The sequence below is a fragment of the Chenopodium album genome, chromosome 4 (genome assembly GCF_948465745.1).
Source record: "Chenopodium album chromosome 4, dcCheAlbu1.1, whole genome shotgun sequence".
Taxonomy (NCBI): Eukaryota; Viridiplantae; Streptophyta; class Magnoliopsida; order Caryophyllales; family Amaranthaceae; genus Chenopodium; species Chenopodium album.
Genome location: NC_137837.1, coordinates 60,041,661 through 60,066,907, shown reverse-complemented (window position 1 = coordinate 60,066,907; position 25,247 = coordinate 60,041,661). Strand labels below are relative to the sequence as shown.

Here is a 25,247-nt window from a genome sequence, read left to right as displayed (position 1 = left end):
CAGTTTTTTTCAAAAAAAACTTGGAATATAGTCAAAGATGATATTTATGCTGCTGTAATGGATTTATTTGATAATAACAGGTTGTGCTCCAAAGTTAACATTACTGTTGTTACTCTTGTTCCTAAGGTCGAGAATGCTTCTCATGTGAAGTCTTTTAGACCTATAGCCTGTTGCTCTGTAGTGTATAAAATAATCTCTAAGATTATCACTAACAGGCTTCAAGGTGTGATTTCTGAGGTGGTTAGTGAAAGTCAATCTGGGTTTATTCCTGGAAGACAGATAGTTGACAACATTTTGCTTGCTTCAGATCTGATAAAAGGGTATGGTAGAGCTCATAATTCTCCTAGATGTATGGTGAAAGTAGACTTGAAAAAGGCATATGATTCCATCGAGTGGAGTTTCCTTAAAACTGTTTTGCAAGAGTTGGGTTTTCCTAGCATTTTTTGTCAACTGGATCATGACCTGTATTTCTACTGTTTCTTATTCGATCTTGATTAATGGTTTTCCTTGTAAGCCATTTCCAGCTAAGAAGGGGTTGAGGCAAGGGGATCCAATGTCTCCCTTCCTCTTTGCCATTGGCATGGAATTCTTATCAAGGTGTATGAATCAATTGCAGCAAGATCCTAATTTTAACTATCACCCGAGATGTGAGAGATTAAATGTGACTCATCTAATGTTTGCAGACGACCTCTTGATGTTTGCAAGAGCTGATTTAGGATCAGTTTCTCTGATGATGCAGGCTTTTATGAAGTTTTCTAAGGCCTCAGGTCTTGAAGCTAATTTAGGCAAAAGCAATATTTACCTAGCTGGAGTGTCTTTTGCTGAAAAATATGCTATTATTGGGGCTATAAATATCTCTGAAGGGTCTTTTCCCTTTAGATATTTAGGTGTTCCTCTGTCTTCTAGGAAGCTTTCTTATACTCAATGCAAGCCAATTGTGGAGAAAGTGCTAAACAGGGCTAAGTCTTGGGCTAATATTTTTTTGAGCTATGCCGCTAGAGTGCAATTGATAAAGTCTATCTTTTTGGGATGCAAACTTTCTGGTGCCAGATTTTTGTCTTGCCAAAAAAGATCATCAAAGAGGTGGAGTCTTATTGTAGATACTTTCTTTGGAATGGTAATGTCAATGCCTCAAAGAAAGCTCTTGTTGCTTGGGAAAAGCTGATGCTTCCTAAGGTAGCCGGAGGTTGGAATATCAAGAATATAGACATGTGGAACAAAGCTGCTATTGCTAAGCTTATGTTGGCTTTAGCTTTTAAGAAAGATAAGCTTTGGGTCAGATGGGTTGATAGTTATTATGTAAAAGGGAGGAATATCTTCACTATGCCCATTCTAAGCTAAGTCCTGTTCTTGGACTCTTAAAAAGATTTTTCAGGCCAGAGAGTACCTTTCTGGTATACCTTGGTCTGAGGTTATGGTGAAGAATAAATTTTCTATTGGCAAGATGTATAGAAAGTTGCAGGGGCTTTTTGAGAAAGTTTCCTGGAGAAGAGTTATATGTAATTCCAAAGCTGGCCCTCGTAGTAAGTTCATTCTTTGGCTTGCTGTTCAGAATAGACTTGCTACTGCTGATAGATTGAGTGCTTGGGGTGTTGAGTGCTCTGTTAATTGTGTGATGTGCCAAGGTGCTAATCTTGAGACTGTTGAGCATCTATTTTTTGATTGCCGTTTTTTAGCCGAGATTTGGAGTGGAGTTCTTCAGGCTATTAGAGTACAGAGAAGCAGTTTGCATTTTACAGAAGAATTGAGATTGGCTGTAATGATGAGCAGGAAAAGGACAGTCCAAGCTAAGCTCTACACAATATGTTTTGCTGAGACTGTGTATCAAGTGTGGCTGCAGAGGAATGCCAAAGTATTTAAGAGTAATTCAAAAGCAAAAGATACTATTATTAGAAGAATCATGTTTAATGTAGCTTGTAACTGTAATGAAGAGATGAGGAGATGGCTAGTGTAGGCTCTTAGTGTTGTCCTGTGCTCAGGATTTGTTTTTTAGGGTGCTGGTGTTTTGTTGGATGGTTTATACTGTACTGCTCTTGTAGCATGTTTCTTTGGTTATTAATAAAACTTTAATTGCCAAAAAAAAAACCCAGTAAAAGAAAATCCCTTACAAAGGTGAAATTATTAAATAATAATCCAAAGGTGAGATTATTAATATCAAACCGGCTAAAGGAGGGATTATTAAAATCAATTTTTCCATTGATTTATTAAGTACTGTTATTTACCTTAAATAAAATATATTATTAAAAAAAAGTTAACGTCACTCAGTATTGGACGAGGTGACATATACCGGGTAGCGGTCCGTCATTCCCCTAGCCTCTTCATACCGAGTAGAAGTCAATCAAGTCATACGTAGTAAATACTTTTATATTGATCTGTACGTTTGACGTGCTGGTAAAGTGGCAAGTGAAACGGACGTTAGTTACTTTGGGCCTGTTCACATTTACTGAACTGAACTGATTGGAGCTGAACTGAACTGAACTGAACTGAATTGAGCTGAAATGAATATTTTATGAGAGAGGAAAATTAAGAGCTCAACTGAACTGAACTAAATTGAACTGATTGGAGCTGAACTGAACTGAACTGAAATTAAGTAAATGTGAACAGGCCTTTGTTAGTAACGTTGTTGACATTACTTCACTCTCTCCTTTTGTTACTCCTTCGATCTCACTCCCAGATCTCCATTGTTACTTCACTCTCTCCTTTGTTCTCCTTCTACCCAGTGGACATGACATATCAGCCGGCCGAGAAGACCGTCAGTGTGGCCATCTCTATCGTATACTAAGTTCTGAAGTTCACGAGAATACCCTAGTGATCTATCCTGATTATGTTCCTTTTCTGATTTCAATTCAGTGCCCTACCGAACAATTGATTGCAGATTTGCCGTCAAAGGAGTTGATTTTGTCCGGCAATTCAAATGCTGTACTCGTATTGGCGGAGCTCCGACATCAGTTGATTCAGTGCGCAGTTGCGAAGCTCCCTATTCCCAGTAGTTAGGGTTTCGATTTTTGGTGAAAAGCCCCTGACTTCAAGAACGATAAGACAAAATTGCCCCTTGATTTACATTTCATTGCAATCAGGCTTATGAACGAGAATTTTCAATTTTCTCATTTAGATCGTGACCGTAAATCAAATTGTAAGCTCATACTTTTCTTTTCCAAATCAATTTTTCTCTTCAATCATGCTAATTCAATTTCTAGGGTTTGATATTTTTTTTTTGTTTTGTTTTTCACTATCTTTCAGCTTGACTTTCTGGTAATTGTCAATTTGATCGTTAATGGCGAGTACGGCGTGTTTTATGATCGTTAGTCGCACTGATATACCCATTTATGAAGCTGAATTGGGTTCTGCATTAAAAGTAAGTCTCTTTTTTGACCATTGATTCTTTGCTAAGTAATTTTATTTTAGTTCAGCAAATTCGTTAGTTTTTTATTTGGGGAAAATTTTCGTTCTTGAACTCAAAATGCTAGAACGTTATGTTATTTGTTCTCTATTAATGCTATTGTGTAAATTTTATAACAATTTATTATATAGCAATTTGGAAGTAAGGTGAATCAGTGAAGTATTTGAACTAATAATTAATATTGTTGGGTTTAATGTTTCGGTCTGCACAAGTTCTGATGAAATCAAAGTTCCAGTTGAAATTTAGTGACATGGATTGCATCCTTTCCATGTTTGTCTGGGTACATAATAGATGATTACGAGATTCACAACTGAAATGTGGGTATTTATGGAAAAACATAGATGACTAAACTTAGAAGATGGGGTTTCTTAAGCAGAGCTTGTCAATATGATGCATTGATGTTTTGTCCACATATATCAGTGTCAAAATACATTATCTTTGTATATATGGAAAATAGTTGATTACAATTAGTTTATAACTCATGCTGAATGCCAATCAAGCTATTGTATAGAATGATGTGCTTTTTGAGGATGTTGCTTTGCTTTTTTTTTTTTTTTTTCTTCTTTTTTTAGGAAGAGGATGTTGCTTTGTGGTACTTTTTTTTTTTTTTTTTTATAATTTTTATTTTTATTTGAGGGAACAACTATGACAACTAGTAGATAGAAGAGAAAGTGAGAGAATTGCGGAAGACACGTGTAATTTTACAGTTTGTTTAGATAAAGAAAGGGGAAGGAAAAGAAGGGGAGGGGGAAGGAACAAAAAGGGAGGGAAGGGAAGGGAATGGTGGGATTTCCTTCCAAATCACTCCACTGTTCAAGAGATCAAAATATTACAATTTAATCTTTTGATTTCTCTTCCCTCCAATTCCCTTCCTTTTTAATCTGTTTTCCAAATAAAAGATACTACACCCCTCCATTTTTCTTCCCTCCATCTCTTTCAATCCAAACATACTGTTAAAGCAGCTGTGAACGACAAGGCTAGCTTTTGTTCTTTATATGGTTATATGTGTGATTGCAATATTATAAATTTACAATTTTATATTATTCCTGGAAATTGATTTGAATCCTTGATATAGGTTGTTTGCCTTGCATGGGGGTTTGGAGGGACGAAAGAAAATTTGATACAATGGGGCAAGTGGACACACTATTATGGGCAGTAGTTTCGAGTCCATGTTTAGAACAAAATGTGCTTATCTCTATGGGTTCACTTTGACTTAGGGCTTTCTGTGAGTTAGGGGCTAACTTATCTAGCTTATTTGTTGGGCTAAGAAGGGTTAGGATTTCTGGAAGACCTTGATTTAGGAATTTGAAACACATTAGTTAATTTGTCAAATAGTAGTGTTCCTGTTGAAGCAAACTTGCCATCTTAAGCTATTTTGGACCCTGTGTCTGCAATTTATATGTATGCATCTGTATTTAATTCTTTTGATCATATAACAATAAATTTGTGCTGTCACCTTTGGCCATAGAGTCTTTATGTATTTACCATCTATGTTATTATTGACTAATTTATCTATTGATGCATGATATTACTGGTTATATAATATTACTGTCTTACTCTAATTTCCAGAAGGAAGATGCAGCACAGCAGCACCAGTTTATTCTACATGCATCTTTAGACATAGTCCAGGACCTTGCATGGACTACCAGTGCTATGTAAGCATCTATACTTAGCTTCACAGTTTTATTTTTCATCCCAAGTTGTTGTGGCTCTATCTTTTTGTTTTGATTTATACTTGTATTATTTCTTTGCTTTTTAGTGTTCTCATTTTGTGTTTATGATTATATTTTTATTTTTTAATATTTCAGGTTCTTAAAAGCGATCGACAGGTTCAATGATTTGGTGGTGTCAGTATATGTAACAGCTGGTCATATCCTTGAAATATCCCCCCCCCCCTCTTTTTTTTTTAATATTATTGAAATTTTCCCTAATATTCATTTATTGAATTAATTTTTTATTTTCCTAGTTATCTTGAATTGATGCTTGATTGTTCTCTTCTTGTTGGCATGTATTTGAGCTTTAATGTTGTTATCCTGTTATGAGTTGATAAGTATCTTTACTTTGTATGAAATATAGTGTTGTGTATGACTATTAACTTATTAAGTAAATGGGATTTCAGCTCATTAAACTGCTCTATGTTATACATCAATTCCTAATTTTACAATTCAGTGTGTCTTAATTTTTTAAAATTATTTATTTATTTGTTTTTTCAAGGAAAGCACAATTGAGGTGCTATTTTTCTCATCTTCAGCTCTCATGTATCAATATAAGTTCTTCATTGAGTATTTTTCACTCTCACATGACCTATATTGCTAAATTAGAAGAGACAGAATGTTTTACCATTTGTTTGTTCTGAAGAATGAAATTCAAAATTTAGTCATTCATTATGTATTGAGTAATAAATGGATGTTTCCAGTGGTTTTTGTTAGCTTTGGATTCATGTAAATACTCTCTCTGTAATAATAAAAGTATCATTTGCCTTTAGCAAAGTTCAGGGAGGTGAATAAAAAATAAATAAAAAAAGATAGTGGGGTTGATTGTTGAAAGGTGAACATAAAAAAGCAAGATATTGAGATCTGTTTGACCAAAAGTGAATAAAAAAGAAGTTAGTGGGGTTTGATTCAATTGATTTGAAATTTAGTTTTAGTTGAAAGCTTGAAACGATAATTTTATTTAGGGATGAGATTTTATGATAATTTATTTTATATTATTTTATGATGATTTATGTTATTTTATTTTATTTAGGGAATACTTCAGATTTTGTTGCTAATCTAAGACATGATTTTCATAAGTGACTGTGTCCACTAAGGACATCCTCTCTATATTTTGATTGGTAGGTACTTTATGTTGGTTTGTATTTCACTTTTTTCTATTGTTTTATTGTATTGGATCTAAATTTTTGAAATTCCTTAACCTAATATCACATACAAGATTTATGCTTCTTCATGACTCCCGTAATGAGGATGGAGTGAAATGTTTTTTTCAGGATGTGCATGAGTTGTATATTAAGGTATGAATCGCTTCTACTGCTACAAGTTATACAGCTTGCTCAAATTGCTATTCATAAATTGATGGTAGTTAAATTAAATGAATGAAACTGCACTGTAACGGAAGATAAGAAGTCTTTAACTCAGATGAAACCTCTATGAACTAAGAAGTGGCGTTTTTTTTTTTTTTTTTTTTTTTTTGGGGAGGGGGGGGGGGGGGGAATCTGTATAAATCAGCTCTTGAAACTGCTGGTACCTTTTGTCACTCCAATATGCCCTAGAGCTTATTTAAATGTATCAATATATTGGTTCTTTATCTTCATGAAATATGTTTATTCTGTTTGTGTCCTTATAATGTCAGAACATGATCCGGAATAAATATTGTAGTTGATAGATAATAGGAATCTAGATATGAATTTATGGATACAATTGTATCTTCCTATCTTTTAAAGAGGATAAATGTCGACTCTATATGGAAGAAGAGCTCTGAAAAATTGTTTTGCAATATGGGCCATGTGGCAGGAGTTTTGTAATACTATTGTCATGTAGTAATTTCTTAACTATGTAATAGATCAACCTGAGGGGTAGTATAGGTATTCTACTAATATTAGCTCACTAGGTTGATAGTCCTTAGTATAAAATAGAGAGAAAAGGAAGGAAATGAGAGGCAGAAATTTGGTGTAAACCTTTTGTGGAGAGTTATGGCCTAAAGCCATTATTGGAGAGTTGTGAGCTAAACCCACTATCGAAGATTGATAGCCTTAAGCTATTAACCTATCTTTTGTAATCCTTTCACCGTTATCATTCGTAAGTAAAGTTTCCATCTTTCTTTCTTTCTTTTTATTTTTATTTTTATTTTTTATTTTTATTTTTTTTAATATAAATCTATTTACCAAAAAATCAGATTATAAAAGAACCAATCTTTTCTCTATATTTTCTGTTATTAGTGTGAGTTATTTCAGTTCATTACAAACTATGCTTATGAAGAGATTTGCCTTAGTAAGAAAGGCGTCAAAAAAAATCCTTAATAAGTAGAAGACTAATAAAGCTGAGTAGCTTGAGGATTTTATCAACGAATGGAAGAAACAGTAAGAGATAGATATAGTTTATAAAAGAACCAATCTTTTCTCTATATTTGCTGTTATTAGTGTGAGTTTTTTCAGTTCATTACAAACTATGCTTATGCTGCTGTTGAGGTTTTCTCAGTTGGTTCAAGAGACACAGGAACTTTAATGGTCATTGAATTATATTAGACACTTGTTTAAGTACAGGAGATTTTTCATCACCCCCGAGGTTAAGGGTTAACGGTGCTTTATCTTTCTATTAACCGAGAATACTATGATCTACATTGAATTATTGAAAGATTTACATGAATTTTTTGAGGAGAAAAGGCCTACTAGGACACTGCGTAGTATATTATTATATTTTTAAAAAATGGTTCTGAAAATTTTAGCTATAACACAACTTTGCTAGATATAAATTATGAAACAGCTTAAGTGGTGAAAATTTATGATGACTTTGATGCTTATGGTTTTACTACTATCTTTTCCTTAGAGTTATGATGAATTCTAAGAGCCATTAAAGATGCATTATTGAGGTGCTACTACAATCAATGACACTTGACAATGTTATGACTCTACTTCATTATTTTATTTTCTAAGAATCAGTACTAGTGAATGCCTGAAGGGCCTTGTAGTCTGTGATGAGAGGGTGTAAATGTATAATATTTCATTTAAGATGCTTTTTAATAGGTAAGGTCTCTGTTTGATGCCATTTCAGATGGCTGAAAGAGTGTTTTGGAATCGAAAGTAGATTCTTTATGCACAGGTTGTGATACCATACAATGCTCTACTATTACCATACCATTAACCCAGTTTTCTTACAAGGCTTCTATCTACAGTAGGTACAAAAAGGGTCAATGTTTGCTGCCATACCTGATCAATTGTAGTGGGACTTGTTTACCTTGTCCTTACATTTACTACAAAAACTGCTCTATTAGACTATTGACCTGAAAGCAAGCCACCTACTGCTTCCGTGAAAACAAAAGTAAAAAGCATTATTCTTGATTACCTTGTCAATTAGACATTATGGCGGTATTAAAATTTGGAGTTGTAGCAACTAAAATTGAACTTTTGTATAGGTTCTCCTTAAGGTGTTATCAGTGTTTCTTATGTAAGATTGTCGGAGTGATTGATGTTACTGGATTAAGGTTTATCTTAATACTTGAATAATGTCTTGTTTAGCAAATAACTGTAAGACAACTTATTCCTATTAAACTTTGTCTTTTACCTTGTTAATGTGGTCAAACAACAAAAAATATGTTTGTTAAATTGCTATTCATTGGCAAAAAAATGAAAAATCATATTGGAGCAACTTTTTTTGGCGGTTTTTTCTTCCTGTAAATGACCGTTATGTCCAAAGAGTAGAAATTTTGTATACTAACAGCTAATAACAATATTTAATTTGCCTGGCATCTTTATATGTTAACCACCTTGCTAAAACATGTAGAGGCAACAAATGCCAAGTGAACAAAACCGAAGCTGATTTATAATTTCAAGAAATTTAAGTTGTTGATATTTTTTTTACCATCTTCATTTCAATAGTTTTATTGTAACTCTTAATTTGCTTTTGGGGTAGTATATTGAAGAATATTTTTCCTGACATTACTATGGTTCTTTGCTTCACAAGGCATAAAAATATCACAAAAAAAAAAAAAAACAAAATCTTCCTATCATGATTCCTAAGATTATGTTTTCCTTTTCTTAATACGTAATTCAATGTAATTGCCATCTAATCTCTCCATTGACTAAATGTAGTTGAGGAATCTTGATAATTCTTTGTTAGTTATTACTCCGTCATCACGTAAAGTTGGTAACTCTTAGAAACTGCAAAAAGGGAAAAAATAAGGGAAAAAAGAAAAGATGAACTATTAGGATATGCAATACTTTGGTTCAGCTCCCAAACAATATTGCCTTCATTTCTTTTTACTTGCAATAGTTCAATTTCCAATTCTCTATTTCAATCACAAATATCTTTACTTTCTAATAAAGTAAAAATTATAAATAATTGACAATATGAAATCATAAATGAAGACAAACCTAACAAGATCCCACATGACTATGTTTTTTCTTAAATATAAATCATCAAATCTAATAAAAAAAAGAGTGTAAATAGTGTATAAGTCAACGTGTTCCAAGTAAAAAGAAACGGAGGAAGTATTAGTTTATTTTGGACATCTAAAGTGTATAGGGTGGAGGGAATATCAAATAGAGTGGTTTGGTTTTCATGTATGTTTTCGCATGTGCGCTCTTTTTTAAGCAGTCCTTAAATTAATATAAACAGCTCTAATGTCAATGGGATTAGTATAGATTCTAGAATCAGTCACAACTCACAAGCTTCCTCTTTGATTAAGTGTTCTACTATTGCTGATTCAAAGCTCTTTTAGGTGTGAATCCTGGCTAACCTCTTTTGGGTGCTTTTTCTTTCCTTATGTTCCTGTGTGGTTTATTTGCTGAAGTCAATGTTCTTTGGATTTTGGGAAGTTGCCTGTCTGTCTGAAATCTAAATGTAAGGTTCAGTATGACTTAGTCTTGTACTCATGAAGGATACTGTAGGTGTGAATCCTTTCTGTATGTTCCCATGTGATTCATTTTCTATGGTCAGCTTATTGTTTTCCCAGTTGTTGGAAGTACACTTTAAAAGGATTATTTTCTTGAAGTAGATATATTGGAGAAGCTAGAGTAGATGGTGGTGGTTTCTCCGGGTTTTGGGGAAGTAGCCTCTGTGTCACACAGTCCGAGTATAAGGTTGGATTCTAATACTATGGATACAAGAAAGCTTATATGATAATTCTTGATTGAAATTGTATGGTTTAGAGTAAAATGAAAGGCTTCTGGAAAATTAATGTTTAAAATGACCTCTTATTTGGTGAGCTAGTGACAATTCTGTTTGTAGCCTATTACATAGTACATTTGATAGAAGATAATCTGGATACTTTGGCAAATGCTTCTTGTACTAGTCATTTAGTTTCACTTGTTTTCCCCTCCACAATCTTCCATGGTTAAAATTCAAGGGTTTGAACAGTTAATCTTTTGTTTTTGAAAGACCATGGACAAGAAAGTAATATATTTTCCATGGATTCTTGTTTGGTTCTCCTACAATTTTACTGAAACATAGTGGCTTTTTCTTACAGTTTTCATCTTGTAATACTCTTGATGCCAGAAGGGGGTTAATGTGTTCATGCATAAATCCCTATTCTCAACACATTAAACTGGGTCCAGCAGATGTATGTTTTATGTGAGATGAATACCTGGAGCATGTGCTTACCTAATTGTGGAACAGACCCGTGAAACAAAAAAGGGCCATTTGGAATTTTGAGGAGCTTTTTTTTTTTTTTTTTTTTTGTCATTAGTATTTTTGGCTATGACTGCGAAATAAAATACTACAATCACAAAAACAAAGCCTTAGTCCCAAAATGATTTGGGTCGGCTAACATGAATCGTCGAGTGCAAAATAAAATATTAATAAATGATTGAGGCTCATTCTTTATATATCTGAACCATATTTGGCTCAAAAGATAGTTGGGTGCAACCTTGAGTACTCTGTTTAAGCGAGTTGTTTTTTAGGGAATAGTTTTGACAAATTTATTGTGAGATTGCTGGTGGGCATGTTTCTCTCAAGCATGTACTTTATAAATTCTTAGTCTATCAGATGATGAGGCTTTAAGGAAGGTTGGAATCAGATTTCCTGGTTTACTAACTTTTATGCTATATTATTAGTCTTTGTGTTAGAATCCAACCCCTTTGATATATTAGATGCCCTTTTGATGTATTAGATGCCCTTTTGATGCTTTCCTAGAGTTTACTTTATGTATTCTAGGTCTTAGATTCCATTATTGTGTTACTGTCAATTCTTGCTAGGGATTCTTCATGTAAACCATTTAAAGCTCTTTAGAGGGCGAATGATTAATGAAATCCAAAAGTCTTCTACCAAATGTTACCTTGCTTTTATGTTTGTTTGTTGCTAGACCTTTATAGATATTGTGTTTTGCTTGCATATTAGTTCCCTGCTCCCCTTCACACCAACTTGATGCTATAAGAACTCGTGGTTCGGACCCGCTTGTGCCCGCCTTAAAGTATCGGCCGTCACAAGCTCCGGCCACCCGCATTACGTCGCCAAATAGAAGTGAGTGCTCCTGAGATTTAACTGCCTGCTTGTGTTTCTTCGTGCTCACAAGCCCCACTTCCGCATAGGGATAGTGTTCTTGCCGTCAAAAGGCTAGAGCATGCCGCACGTTCCGGTGCCCAAAATCCCAGACCGTGACACTGTGATTTTATATCATGCAATTTGAAAAATAAAAACAAGATCAAGCTGCTTTATGCTACATGCAACTTTGTGGTGTTACCAAGTATTAGTTCCTTATTTAGTAGCACTTCTATATTAGCCTTCTCATCTGCTAGTTTCATTTTCAGTGTACGACTTGCAAAATTCTTTGATCCCACCTCTGATTTAATAATCAATATTACAGTAGAAACAATCAAAGTTCTGTTCCTATGTTGCTAAACACATAATCTCTTTGTTATCATAATTTATCTTCAAATTTTGTTAAATGTGATTACAGAGAGTTATCATTTCTGTAGTTAGTGATTGTTGTATGACTTTGACTCATTCCTGATTTTGTTGACCTGATGACTTTTAATGTTCAGATTCTTCTCAACCCCCTTTATCTTCCTGGCTCGCGCATTGCATCATCACATTTTGATACAAAAGTCCGAGCCCTAGCCAGAAAATATCTGTGAAGCGGAAGTTGAATACAAAATGAGCAGATGCTGCTATCGGATGAGACAAACAGTTTTCTTCTCAAGCTTTCTTTGGCTGACATTTCAGTTTGAAGTCAGGTTATAAAACATTCTAGTTTATACCAGGTCCTGTTATGGTGTAATGATGTATTGCTCTTTTTTTTCTTCTTAAAATGTTAAAAAGTAAAACTGTTTTGCCATCCTTGTAATTTTGGCATCGCTTGATATAATTGTCTTTTGCAACACAAAATAAGGTTGTCTTAGGTTTGTAGAATGACTTACATTGTTCATCTAAGGTTTTGAACTAACATACATGTTAATTTTCAAGAGAAGAAAGATTTGTGAGCATTCCTTTCTCATTCCTCCACATCACTTGCAAGAACAATTGTATCTATTCTAAAATATGGTTCATCGAATCCTCTCCTACTTTTTCCTACCGTCCCACTCATGCAAGTGATTTGAACGAGGTTACGGCTATTGTGCTACACCTATGTATAAGTGTTTATTACGCGACGATGGAAAGCATATTAAAGGGTTAAGTTTAGAAATCCTTGCACGAGCTAGCAGTAGCAATATTCCTGACCCCCATTGTTCATTACAGAAATTGAAATAAACTACCATAAATACGTAAATTAACCAACCTAAGCAACTATTATTAACAAACATAACATCCAACACGGCAAGACAGGAGACCAACCTTAGGAGCTAAGGCTTATTTTGGGGGATTGGAGGGGGTATAGTGAAAAGATAAAACTGATGTAATTAGCCTTCCAGATTTAGACCTAATTAGATATCTAAGCCTAGTTTTCTAAGAATATAGCAAAAAGATAAAGATTAAAAAAAAAAAAACCTCCATTGTAGCACCTTGATTTATTGTTATTATTATATTTTATTTCAAGCAATTCAATTCAAGCATTTGTTTAGTAATCTCTTCTTTCGCTTATCAGTTTTATTTGTTTTGTTCATCCTATTTTCTCGTGTTTTTTGTTGTTTTATAAATTTTGATTACATGTTCATTCTTGTTTTTGTGTTTGATTTTGTGAATCATGTTTATCTTGTTTCTCTTTTCAACTTTCATGGTTTCTTTCCCATCTCTAGGCTAGTTTTTTAGCTAGGGGAAGGGGTATATTTGACTCATTGAATGATGATTGATTGATTTTCATACCTTGAAATGTCGAGTGGCGGAGCTTGAATTTTTAATTTGGGGATTTCAAATGTTCAATAATTCCACAAAATCTTATGAAAAAGTGACCACATAAATTGTTTAATACTCCCTCCGTTTTTAAATATTTGCTCCACTTTTCTTTTCTGGCCGTTTTTAAATACTTGCTCCATTTTCTTTTTTGAAAAGCTTTTACAATATTTAATTCATTTCTCACACTTGGTGGACCCAACATAATACTCTCTTCTCCTATTATTCCACTACTTTTGCTTTTAATATTTTTTTTTATTTTCTCAACTACCCCACTACCTTCATATTTTATTACTTTCTCTAATATCTCCTAAAACTCCGCGCATGGAGAAATTGAGCAAGTATTTAAAAACGGAGGGAGTATTAATATGCAATCACATATGATAAATTTGGGTAAAAATATCCAAGTCACGTGGACCAATCAGATCGTGAAATGTGTCACCTTTAGGAGTGCCCAAAATGGGTCAACCAAGGCAAGACAAGTGGCACGCAGAGGATGAAGGAAATTGGTGGCCTTCTCAGGCCCATTTTCTGAGGCGCCGTAAAAATAGGGATATTTACCCAAATTTAGGGGCACGTTCATTTATTACAACATTTACTTACAACAGAAAAAACACATGATCTCGGACTCGAGAAGATTAACTTTACTTCCGCATTTTACCGTACTTTGAGACGTACTAACTTGATCATCAAAGGCGAAATTCAGAATAACCGGGTCTTCTGCGTGTTTGTAAGTACAGACGACTAGCATCCAATCTTAGTAAAGTAACTTTCCCGCATGACACATCAAAATCCCCGAACACATTTGGCGTCGTCTGTGGGGAGAATACCTCTAAGACGACGGTTACCCAAGAACCTGTACCGCCTCTTAAGGGAAAACACCCATCAGTAGAGGTCCATTTGGACCAAGATATAGAGGCGGATCCAGAGGTTGAAGTTCATATGACTGAAGGCGGATCCCTCATCTCTAAACGCATCCGCCAAAAACAAAGAAAGAAGCGGGGTGAAAATCAAGTTGGTGTGAGTCATTCAGCTGGCAAGTCTTGGGCTAAAAACCCGATTGCTCACATCACCCATTTAGAGTTCTTAAAGTTTTCTGACGAACTTCAAGGGTGAGATGAAAGATCTCATCAAAAGTTGGGCTACTAGTTCGAGAAAAGGATAGTCAATCAAGAAACCTTCTTATTTTGAGAAGGTCAAGTCGGTCCCACTCTGCATCCCAAGCCAAAGGAGGGGGCTAAGCCCTCAATTGACTACTTGAAATTTCTCTTCCCTGAGACAACAAAGAGGTAGCCCATGCGGCACACAGCCGGATGGCAGCAAGAAAACTTACATTGATGCTCGACAAATCATCGAGTATAGGAGAAACAGTCAGCTATCTGACACGACATCAACACCGACAATGCCAGATAGCTTCAAATACTTCCTTGAGGTATTTCGCATCTGCACAGAACCACCTGTCTGTTCATACAAGTCCCAATGTGATAGGATCGGCACCGCATGTGCCCCATCATATCAATCATATGGGCCGTTAGCCCAACCATTTCAGCATCCTGCACTCCTTGGAGGACAGGCGGCATATCAAGTCCAACCCTTGTACTGTCAGCTCTGTTTGCTCAAACTTGGAGATTAACCCACTGCGTTCTCCAAGGACATAACTGAGGCGGCACAACCGGCCAATTAAGGTTAAGTATGTCTTGGTTGGTGCCTATGTTGGAACCACAATCCCAGAAGACCACCTAATGACATATACCAACTGTAGACACCTAAAAATGTCTCCCCAAAATCAAACCCGATGATGAACTGTTAAATATGGAAGAGAAAATATAGAGAGATGAGAGAAGATTGTTACGTTGTATTCCATATTCCATCTAGTACGGGATATATATAATGTACATTACCTAGGGTTCCATCAACGGATAAGACCAAATACCCAACTCTAGAGTATTCTAGAAAATACATGGGATAATTGTCATCCATATTTAGATATTATCATAACACTCCCCCTTGGATGACTATATATTGAATAAAAAAATAACTAACATTTACTATAAAACCTGTACAAAATAATACACTATAATGCGCATAAGATGCTGCCTCGTTAAAAACCTTACCAGGAAAACCCAGTGGGAAAAAACCATGGTTAAGGAAAAAAGAGTGCAGCGCGCATTAACTCCCCCTCATGACTACATCACTTGAGATCTTTAAGACGACGCAATCCAATGCCGTAAGCTAAATTTTTGAATGTTGCTGTCAGAAGAGCCTTAGTAAATAAGTCTGCTAAATTCTCACTTGAACGAATCTGCAATACATTTATATCTCCATTCTGCTGAAGATCATGAGTGAAGAAAAATTTGGGTAAGATGTGCTTTGTTCTGTCGACTTTGATGTATCCTTCCTTAAGTTGAGCAATACAAGCCGCGTTATCCTCATATAAAGTTGTTGGTGTCTCTTTCCCAGATGATAATCCACAAACTTCTTTTATATGATGAACTACCGACCTTAACCATACACATTCACGACTAGCCTCGTAAATTGCTAAAATCTCATAATGATTGGAAGAAGTAGCTGCAATGGTTTGTTTCATGGAACGCCAAGAAATGGAAGTACCACCATATGTGAACACATATCTAGTTTGTGACCGACCATTATGAGGATCAAATAAATAACCTGCATCTGCAAAACCAATCAAATTTTCTTTGGACAACTTTGGGAAAAATAAACCCATATCCTTCGTACCTTGAAGGTAACGAAGTAAATGTTTAATCCCATTCCAATGCCTTCGGGTTGGACATGAACTAAACCTTGCTAATAAATTAACTGAAAATGATATGTCGGGTCGTGTATGACTTGCAAGGTACATTAGTGCTCCAATTGCACTAAGATATGGTACTTCAGGACCAAAAATTTCTTCATCATTTTCCCGAGGTCGGAATGGATCTTTCTCTATTTCAAGTGATCTTACAACCATAAGGTTGCTCAATGGATGTGCTGTATCCAAAGAAAATCTTTTAAGAACCTTTTCTATGTATGTTGATTAATGCACAAGGATTCCATTCTCTAGGTGCTCTATTTGTAACCCCAAGCAGAATTTTGTCTTTCCTAGATCTTTCATTTCAAACTCTTTCTTTAAATAATATAATTGACAGTCACTGAAATCTCTTCAGGAGTTCTAATGATATTCAAATCATCAACATACACTGCAATTATAACAAATCCTGATCCAAATTTCTTTATAAAATACATGGGCGGATAAGATCATTCTTATAACCTTCTTTCAACAAATACTCACTTAGACGGTTATACCACATACGCCCAGATTGTTTCAATCCATAAAGAGATTTGTTCAATTTAATACAGAAATGTTCTCGAATACTAGATTTTGCTGCTTCTGGCAGCTTGAATCCTTCTGGGAGCTTCATGTAAATGTCATTATCCAGTGGGCCATATAAATAAGCTGTGACTACATCCATCAAATGTAAGTCAAGTCCTTCTCTTATTGCCAGACTAATAAAAAATCTAAAAGTAGTTGCATCCACCATAGGAGAATATGTCTCCTCATAATCAATACCAGGTCTTTGTGAGAATCCTTGTGCAACTAAGCGTGCCTTATATCTTACAACTTCACCCTTTTCATTTCTCTTTCGCACAAAGACCCATTTATATCCCACTGGCTTTACACCTTCAGGTGTACGGACTACAGGTCCGAATACTTCTCTTTTTCCAAGAGATTTTAATTCTGCTTCAATTGCTTCTTTCCATTTTGGCCAATCATTTCTTTGTCTACATTCTTCAATGGATTTTGGTTCATGATCCTCATTATTATCCATAACATCTAATGCTACATTGCATGCAAAAACATCATCGATGTCGATTTGATTTCGGTTCCATGTAATTCCAGACATGATATAATTTATTGAAATTTCTTCATTATCAGGTACCTGAATTTCTTCTTGTATCATGTCTAAAGTCTCTTCTGGAGATCCTTCGGAAATTGTTTCTTCAATTTGATCATCATCAATCAATGCTCCTTTTCTTTTTCGAGGATTCTTATCTTTGGAACCTATTGGTCTTCCACGTTTCTGACGTGGTTTAGACTCATTAGCAAATTTATTTTGTCCTTCCAGGACATCTATTTTAAATGGAGCATTTACAGCTGGAATATGTGACTTGGTCACTCTTTTTGGGTCAGCAAACGAGTCTGGAAATTGATTCGCTAAACTTTGTAAATGAATTAGCTTTTGAACTTCCAGTTCACATTGTTTAGTTCGAGGATCAAGATAGGATAATGATAATTCATTCCATTTAATTTCCTTTTCCAGCTCTCTCTTTTCTCCCCCTAATGTTGGGAAAGTGACTCGTTAAAATGACAATCTGCAAAACGAGCCGTAAATAAATCCCCTGTTGTAGGCTCAAGATATTTAATTATTGACGGGGATTCAAACCCAACATATATCCCCAACCTCCTTTGAGGACCCATCTTAGAGCGTTGTGGTGGAGCTATTGGAACATCAACCGCACATCCAAAAATTCTTAGATGGGAAATATTTGGTTCCTGACCATAAACCAATTGTAATGGGGAGAACTTGTGATAACTTGTTAGCCTAATGCGAATTAGTGCTGCTGCATGTAATATAGCATGTCCCCAAGCAGAAATTGGGAGATTAGATTTCATAAGAAATGGTCTAGCAATTAACTGAATACGTTTTATTAATGACTCTGCCAGACCGTTTTGTGTATGAACATGTGCTACAGGATGTTCAACATTTATCCCAATGGACATGCAATAATCATTAAAAGCTTGAGATGTAAATTCACCAGCATTATCAAGCCGAATAGTCTTAATGGGAGTATCTGGAAAATGTGCCCGTAACTTAATCAATCGGGCAAGTAATCTCGCAAACGCCAGGTTACGAGTTGATAACAAAGACACATGTGACCATCTAGTTGATGCATCGATTAAAACCATAAAATATCTAAATGGTCCACATAGGGGATGTATGGGCCCACAAATATCTCCTTGTATACGTTTCAGAAAACTAATTGATTCAAAATTAATTTTAGCTGGTGATGGACGAATAATCAACTTGCCTTCTGAGCAAGCAGCACATGAAAAATTATTATGAAGAATCTGCTGGCTCTTCAAAGAATGTCCACATGAATTCGTAATTATTTTTCGCATCATTATTGAACCGGGATGGCCTAACCGGTCATGCCAAATAACAAAATTATCAGTAAACTTCTGGTTTACTATAGCATGAGCTTCAATAGCATTGATTTTTGTGTAGTATAAACCACTGGAGAATGTAGGTAGTTTCTCCAAAACATATTTTGAGCCTTGAGTTATATTTGTGATTTGAAGGAATTCGTTATTTTGTTCATTGATTGTCTCAATATGATAACCATTGTTGCGAAAATCCTTAAAACTTAATAAATTTCTTTGAGACAATGGGGAGTATAAAGCATCAATTATTTTAATTTCAGTTCCCCAAGGCAATTTTATAGTGGCTCTTCCTGAGCCCTCAATGATATTTGTACTACCCGATATGGTACTTACATTAATCCTTTTCATCATCAAATGAGAGAAATATTTTTTATTTTTAAGTATTGTATGTGTAGTTGCACTGTCAGCAAGACATAATTCTTCACCATTCATAGCAAATTGAACTTGAGTAATATCCATGTCTTCATGAAATAAAATACATGTCAAAATATTAAGCATAAAAATAAAGATGATAAAACAAATAAATCAATAAAAACACTCAAATAGTTCATAAATTTATAAAGCAAAAATCCTTATTACAACGAAAGAAATAAACTTAAGTGAATCACTAAGCTAGAATAAGCAAACATAAGTCTAATACTTAAAACTGACATAAAACAATATGATTTTAAATATTCCCTTCTGGGGCAGTGAAGAAATCAGCAACTTCTAAATGAGTTGTACAGCCAAAATCAAAATTATTCCCTTCCGGGGAAGTAAGGAAATCAACAACATCAAATTGATTGGCATTGCCAAAATCAAAATCACCTTCACCATCTTCAAGAACAAGGTTTGCCTCAACTTTCTTTCCTTTCTTCAATGATTCTTGGTAAATTTCAATAAGATGCTTTGGAGTTCTACAAACCCGAGACCAATGACCTTTTCCTCCACAACGGTAACATATATTGGTATCACTTTTCTCTTTATCATCCCTATGTTCCCACTTATGGTGGGAATGTGAGTTTGTGAAATGACCTCCACGACTTCTACCAAATCCACGTCCACGACCCCGGCCGCGCCATTGGCCACGACCACGACCTCTACCTCGACCACTACTGCTAGAATGGTCTCTGTTTTTAGTTTCTTTCCCGTTATGGGTTGTCACATTCGCTTCAGGGAATAGAGTAGAGCCAGTAGGACGTGATTCATGATTTTTCATTAACAACTCGTTATTTTGCTCAGCCACAAGAAGACAAGATATAAATTCAGAATATTTCTTAAAACCTTTTTCTCTATATTGTGTCTGCAGGACAATATTATTAGCATGAAAAGTGGAGTATGTCTTTTCAAGCATTTCTGCATCAGTAATATTTTCTCCACATAATTTCAATTGAGAAGTTATTTTAAACATAGCTGAGTTGTATTCACTAACAGATTTAAAATCTTGTAATCTCAAATTCAACCATTCGTAACGAGCTCTAGGGAGTATCACTGTTTTTTGGTGGTCATACCTTTCCTTTAGATTACTCCAAAGGATTTGTGGGTCTTTCACAGTTAAATATTCATTTTTGAGCCATTCATGGAGGTGATGGCGAAGAAAAATCATGGCTTTAGCCTTATCTTGAGGTGTTGCCTTATTAGCCTCTTTGATTGTTTCACCAAGCCCTTTAGCATCTAGGTGTATTTCAGCATCTAACACCCATGATAAATAATTCTTTTCGGTAATATCAAGGGCCACAAATTCAAGTTTGGCAAGATTCGACATTATTCACTATATAAAATAACATTACAAAAAATAAGTATATATAAATAGTATCCAAAATATGTATTAAACGTTATAATCATGCATAAATAAACCTGATACAAATCATGCATAAATAAGAACGAAATAGAAGATGAGAACGTTAGCATGGAGAAAAATAAGAATGTAACCTTAAATTATATATCATGCTCTGTATTCGTTATATATGTTGATATTCCAATAAATAAGCATGCAAAAGTAGATAAATGTTAAATTATAATTGTTATGGGCTGCGATCATATTTACATGATAATAATAATATATGGGATTCTAGAAAAATGTTTAGTAATCCTACTCAGTTGACTAGCAATGGTGCTGATAACGTCACTAGTGGAAAAAAGGCCATCCGTAATGGGCAAAAACTGGCCATCCGTAACGGGCAGCGTCCGTTACGTATGCGGCCGTTACAGATGGCCTTTGTTATTTGTAACGGGCACTGCCCGTTACGAATTATAGGTTATTCGTAACGAGCACCTGAAAAGCCCGTTACGAATAACCCCGTTATTCGTAACGGGCTTTTCAGCTGCCCGTTACGAATAACGGATTATTTGTAACAGGCTTTTCAGGTGCCCGTTACGAATAACAGAGTTATTCGTAACAGCATTTTCAAGTGCCCGTTACGAATAACCCCGTTATCCGTAACGGGACATGGTTTGCCCGTTACGAATACTGTGTAATCAAATTTAAAAAAAAAATCTAGCAAAATGCTGGATTTTGCACACCATTTTATCATTTAATTTGAGATGTATATATTTTTATACAAATATAGTATACAATTTATATTTCTTCCAAAAAAAAAAATACAATTAATATTAATAACTAAAACTTTAAAAGAACAACCAAGTTAAACTTATCTAAAGTACACCTGTTTCCTGATTTCAAAAAAAAAAAAAAAAAAAAAATTACACTTGTTTCCTCTAAAGGCGTTAGTTTTACTTATTTGACATTGTACACTTAAGCTACCTTCACCCAAACTTAAATCCACCAGAAGGGCCTGATTAGCTTTCATAGCGGTTGAGTTGTCCAGCAAAGTTCCATCCAAATGAACTAGGAAATAACAGGTACGCTTCATGATTCCAAGATTGCTCTTGAGTGGCCTAATTAATGCAAACATATTAATTTAAAAGATACTTTTAGATATGAATATACAGATGCACAATCTACAATATTGAGAGACCACTACACTGCTACAAGGTTGTAATCATGATCAGCAACTTTACTATATAGCAACCAAGAACAAGAACAGAAAGCTGATGAAAATGCAATTGTTTGCATATCAGAAAAGACTATAAAACTCCGAAAATTCCACATGGGTCTGTTTCTTTTCTTTAAACTTAATTCTCATAGGATAGACTTAATATCTCACAAGTTACTCAGATTAGCAATCATCAAGTGAACAGAATAGTCTACAATTAAGCCTTTAATAATTCACACAAAATTATGCCAACTAAATAAGCAATCCCACTGATGGCATAAAAAAATCACTTAAGTTTGAATTCTCAAGCATATCAACATGCACTAGACAAAGATAGAGATATCTTTTTGAATTTCTGAAACAACACTAGATTAAAACAACTTCCAGGAAGTATTAAAAAAGCCTTACTTTGAGATTTATAATTGATTGTGGATTCAAAATAATTGATTTATTTATGTACATGCATACATGCTTTCAAGTTTCAACACCTTGTAATCCGGATTTATAACATACATAAAGCTCAAGGAGGGGAAAAGAGAAGGACCTAAACACAATCGATTACCTTGACTTTGATGATAGCATGATCAAGAAGGGGAAGCAGATTGGGATATGTAAACAGGGAGGAAACTCGGATCTCCTCCCTCACCAAGTCCAGCTGCTCATTGTTTTGAATCAATACTTTCTTCATAGCTTAAGTCCCATCATCTAAAAAAAGGTTCATTTCGAATTTACATCACATATTAACAAACCGAAATCAAACGGACAAAAAATTACAAATAATCACAATTTCAATACAACTCATACATTATTAACCATATTAAGATCAAAACTCCTCATAAGTCATAAACCCACAAATCAAAATTCAAATCAATAAAAAAATCACAGTAGCTATGACAACTGCCTCTAATTCACCTTGTTTACAGGTTGAACTACAGAAGACCTCGTCTCCAAGATTCCTAGTGACAGGAAGAGATTCTCCAATGAGAGCAGATTGATAAATCTTCAAAGGATCACCCTCAAGAAGACGAGACGAGCATCAGCAGGGATTATGTCTCCTAACTTGATGCTAATTATGTCTCCTAGGACTAGAATTGATGCCTCCATTTCACCCCCATCGTCCATCTCTGAAGAACCTGTATTGAAGAGTTAGCATTATTTTTATAAATCATATAGCTGCAACTACACTTGAGCCTTTTTTCATTAGTGACGTACTTTGGTTTTAGGAGAAAGGTTAGCCATAAGCGCTGCTGCTGCATTACCAGCATTGTTTTCTTCTATGAAACTAATAGTAGAGTTGATCACCAGAAGCACCATGATACCCACAAAATCCTGCCAATCTGGAGGCTTATTATCACCATTTGCCAATACAATAGCCATTAAAGCAGCTGCTTCCATAACCCATGACCATGGATTCCACATAAAGCCAAGAAACTTCAAGAGTTTGCTCTCTTGTTAATTCCAGATCAACGGTATCAGATGTGAAAAAAGCTTGATTAGATCGACTGGAAGTTAATGAACACAGTTAATACTTAATTTTCTTCAAGAGTGAAAGAACAATGGATAAACCTTTTTTTCTTCTAGCTTGCTATGTCCAAAAATTTGAAGACGGTTGGTTGCATCATCTGAAGTTAGACCTTCTCTTGAGCATCTCAAACTCTTAAACACCTCCTCTATAGGAATTTTCTCCTACAAAGAACACATGTTTAATCATTGAAAACATGAGCCCCTCATAAATCATTGTTAGATAGTATCAAAACCATTTTTTTTTACAGAACGAATTAGCATAAGTTTAAGAAGTAAAGGGGTAATAAATCAATAAAGTATCCAACATATCAATTCTCTATCTTACACCAGGCCAGTGCTCCACAATGGACACTCTCTACCTCATACTCAGTGATACAAACTGACAGCTTTAAGGCATATAGAAATTTATCTTTCATTGGAACCCACACCATCTTATCCCATAACACGAGCCAGAACAAATTGATCAGTGAAATTGATTCCTATTATTTTTCACCAATTCATCGAATAAGGGTGAGTAACAAAAGCAAGCACTCATTACCTTAGAGACAAAAGGCATTGACTAATATCACCCAAAAAATATGCAACCAAAGACTTCCTACTTTAATAGCTCTGTATATATACTAGTTGCTTGAAACGAAATGACATTTCCTCTCCCTTCTTCCCACTCCTTCCAGCATAAGAAGACCACGATTCATTCATCCAAAATTAAGTACTCTCTAATTCTCATAATTATTTATATATCACAACTCCAATTCATTTTTCACAATGACAATAATAGCGCATTTGTTGAATTGTTCAAAGTACTCAAATTCTTTCAAAAGCTCATCACATCAACCATATAAAAAAAAATATATCACAGAGTGACAAAACATAATTCTGAAAATCAGATTATACAAAATCTACTCAAAATGAATTTTCAGCCAAAAAAAAAAAAAACAATTATTCAAATGAAAACTAAACCACAAACAATAGAAAAATCAGTTAATGCAAAAAACTACTCAAAATGAAAATTCAGCAAAAAAAAACAGAAAAAAAAACAATAATTATAACAAATATTAGAAAATTAGATTACACAAAATAGACTCAAAATGTGATGAAAGATCAGTTGAAAACACAATAATTCAAATGAAAATTAAAACACAAATATTAGAAAATTCAGATTATACAAAATTTACTAATTCAGCCAAAAAAATATTAATTGAAACGAAAATTAAACCACAAACAGTAGAAAAATCAGATGATTCAAAAACTAATTAAAATAAAAAATCAGCAAAATAAAAATAGAAAGCGAGTACCGTGATTAGGGTCATCGGGAACAAAAGCGATATCAAGTAGAACGGCAAGTCACCAGGATCGATCGGAGTAAACTCTATCCCATTCAGAAGGCAAGTCAACGGACTTTGCCGGAAGAGTAGTCAAGAACGGCAACATTGACAACGACAACAAAAGCGCAGTAGTTCAAAAATGGAGGCTGTAAAATTGAAGACAACTCGCAATTCAAATTCGACATTGACAACGACAACGAAAGCGCAGTAGTTTTTTTCTCTAAAATTGATGAAGAAGAGGAGAGAAGGACGGGGAGGAGAGAAATTGGAGGAGAGGAGAATGGCGGGGAGGAGATGAGAGAGGAGAGAGAGAGGAGGAGAGGAGAAATGACGGCTATTAGGTGAAACCCTAAAAAGCCAAGTAATGGGCTTCTCTATCAGTTGGGCCAAGTTACGTGTAATATAGTATTCGTAACGGGCAAAATAGTGTCAGTTACAAATACTTATTTATTTGTAACGGGCACTAATTTGTCCATTACAAATACATACGTATTCGTAACGGACACTTTTTGGCCGTTACGAATAAATAAGTATTCGTAACGGACACTATTTTTCCCGTTACGAATAAATAAGTATTCGTAACGGACATTATTTTTCCCGTTACGAATATCTTAATTGTAACGGGCAAAGCTTTGCCCGTTACAAATAGCTTGTTACGAATGAGATTTTTTCCACTAGTGCGTGTTAAATATGGAAGAGAAAATATAGAGAGATGAGAGAAGATTATTACGTTGTATTTCATATTCCATCTAGTACGGGATATATATAATGTACATTACCTAGGGTTCCATCAACGGATAAGACCAAATACCCAACTCTAGA

At 34.8% G+C, this 25,247-nt stretch overlaps 1 protein-coding gene and 1 long non-coding RNA gene across 4 annotated transcripts; one reads left to right on the top strand and one right to left on the bottom strand.

Moving 5' to 3' along the window:
- Positions 1-2,651: 2,651 nt before the first annotated feature.
- LOC145627039 (uncharacterized) lies at positions 2,652-12,552 on the top strand. Its single transcript, XM_081679445.1, has 6 exons — positions 2,652-3,133; positions 3,241-3,355; positions 4,970-5,055; positions 5,209-5,273; positions 6,328-6,410; positions 12,093-12,552. The coding sequence occupies exons 2-6, from the start codon at positions 3,275-3,277 to the stop codon at positions 12,183-12,185; spliced, it is 408 nt and encodes a 135-aa protein (XP_081535571.1). The 5' UTR covers positions 2,652-3,133; positions 3,241-3,274; the 3' UTR covers positions 12,186-12,552.
- An 8,511-nt stretch (positions 12,553-21,063) lies between these two features.
- Positions 21,064-24,725, bottom strand: LOC145627038 (uncharacterized). 3 transcript variants are annotated; one of them, XR_014111286.1, is made up of 6 exons: positions 24,396-24,725; positions 23,143-23,262; positions 22,789-23,024; positions 22,489-22,709; positions 22,139-22,281; positions 21,064-21,478 (listed from the first exon to the last, which is right to left on the bottom strand). It is a non-coding gene; the product is annotated as an uncharacterized LOC145627038 (long non-coding RNA). The 3 variants fall into 3 exon arrangements; XR_014111285.1 differs by lacking the exon at positions 24,396-24,725 and having other exon boundaries at positions 23,143-23,333; XR_014111284.1 differs by lacking the exons at positions 22,489-22,709; positions 22,789-23,024; positions 23,143-23,262; positions 24,396-24,725 and having other exon boundaries at positions 22,139-22,478.
- Between the last annotated feature and the right edge of the window lie 522 nt (positions 24,726-25,247).

Coding starts and splice junctions, on each gene's coding strand:
- LOC145627039 (XM_081679445.1), top strand. CDS start 3,275: ATGGCGAGTACGGCGTGTTTTATGATCGTTAGTCGCACTGATATACCC. Junction 3,356..4,969: donor AATTGGGTTCTGCATTAAAA/GTAAGTCTCTTT, acceptor TCTAATTTCCAG/AAGGAAGATGCAGCACAGCA. Junction 5,056..5,208: donor GCATGGACTACCAGTGCTAT/GTAAGCATCTAT, acceptor TTAATATTTCAG/GTTCTTAAAAGCGATCGACA.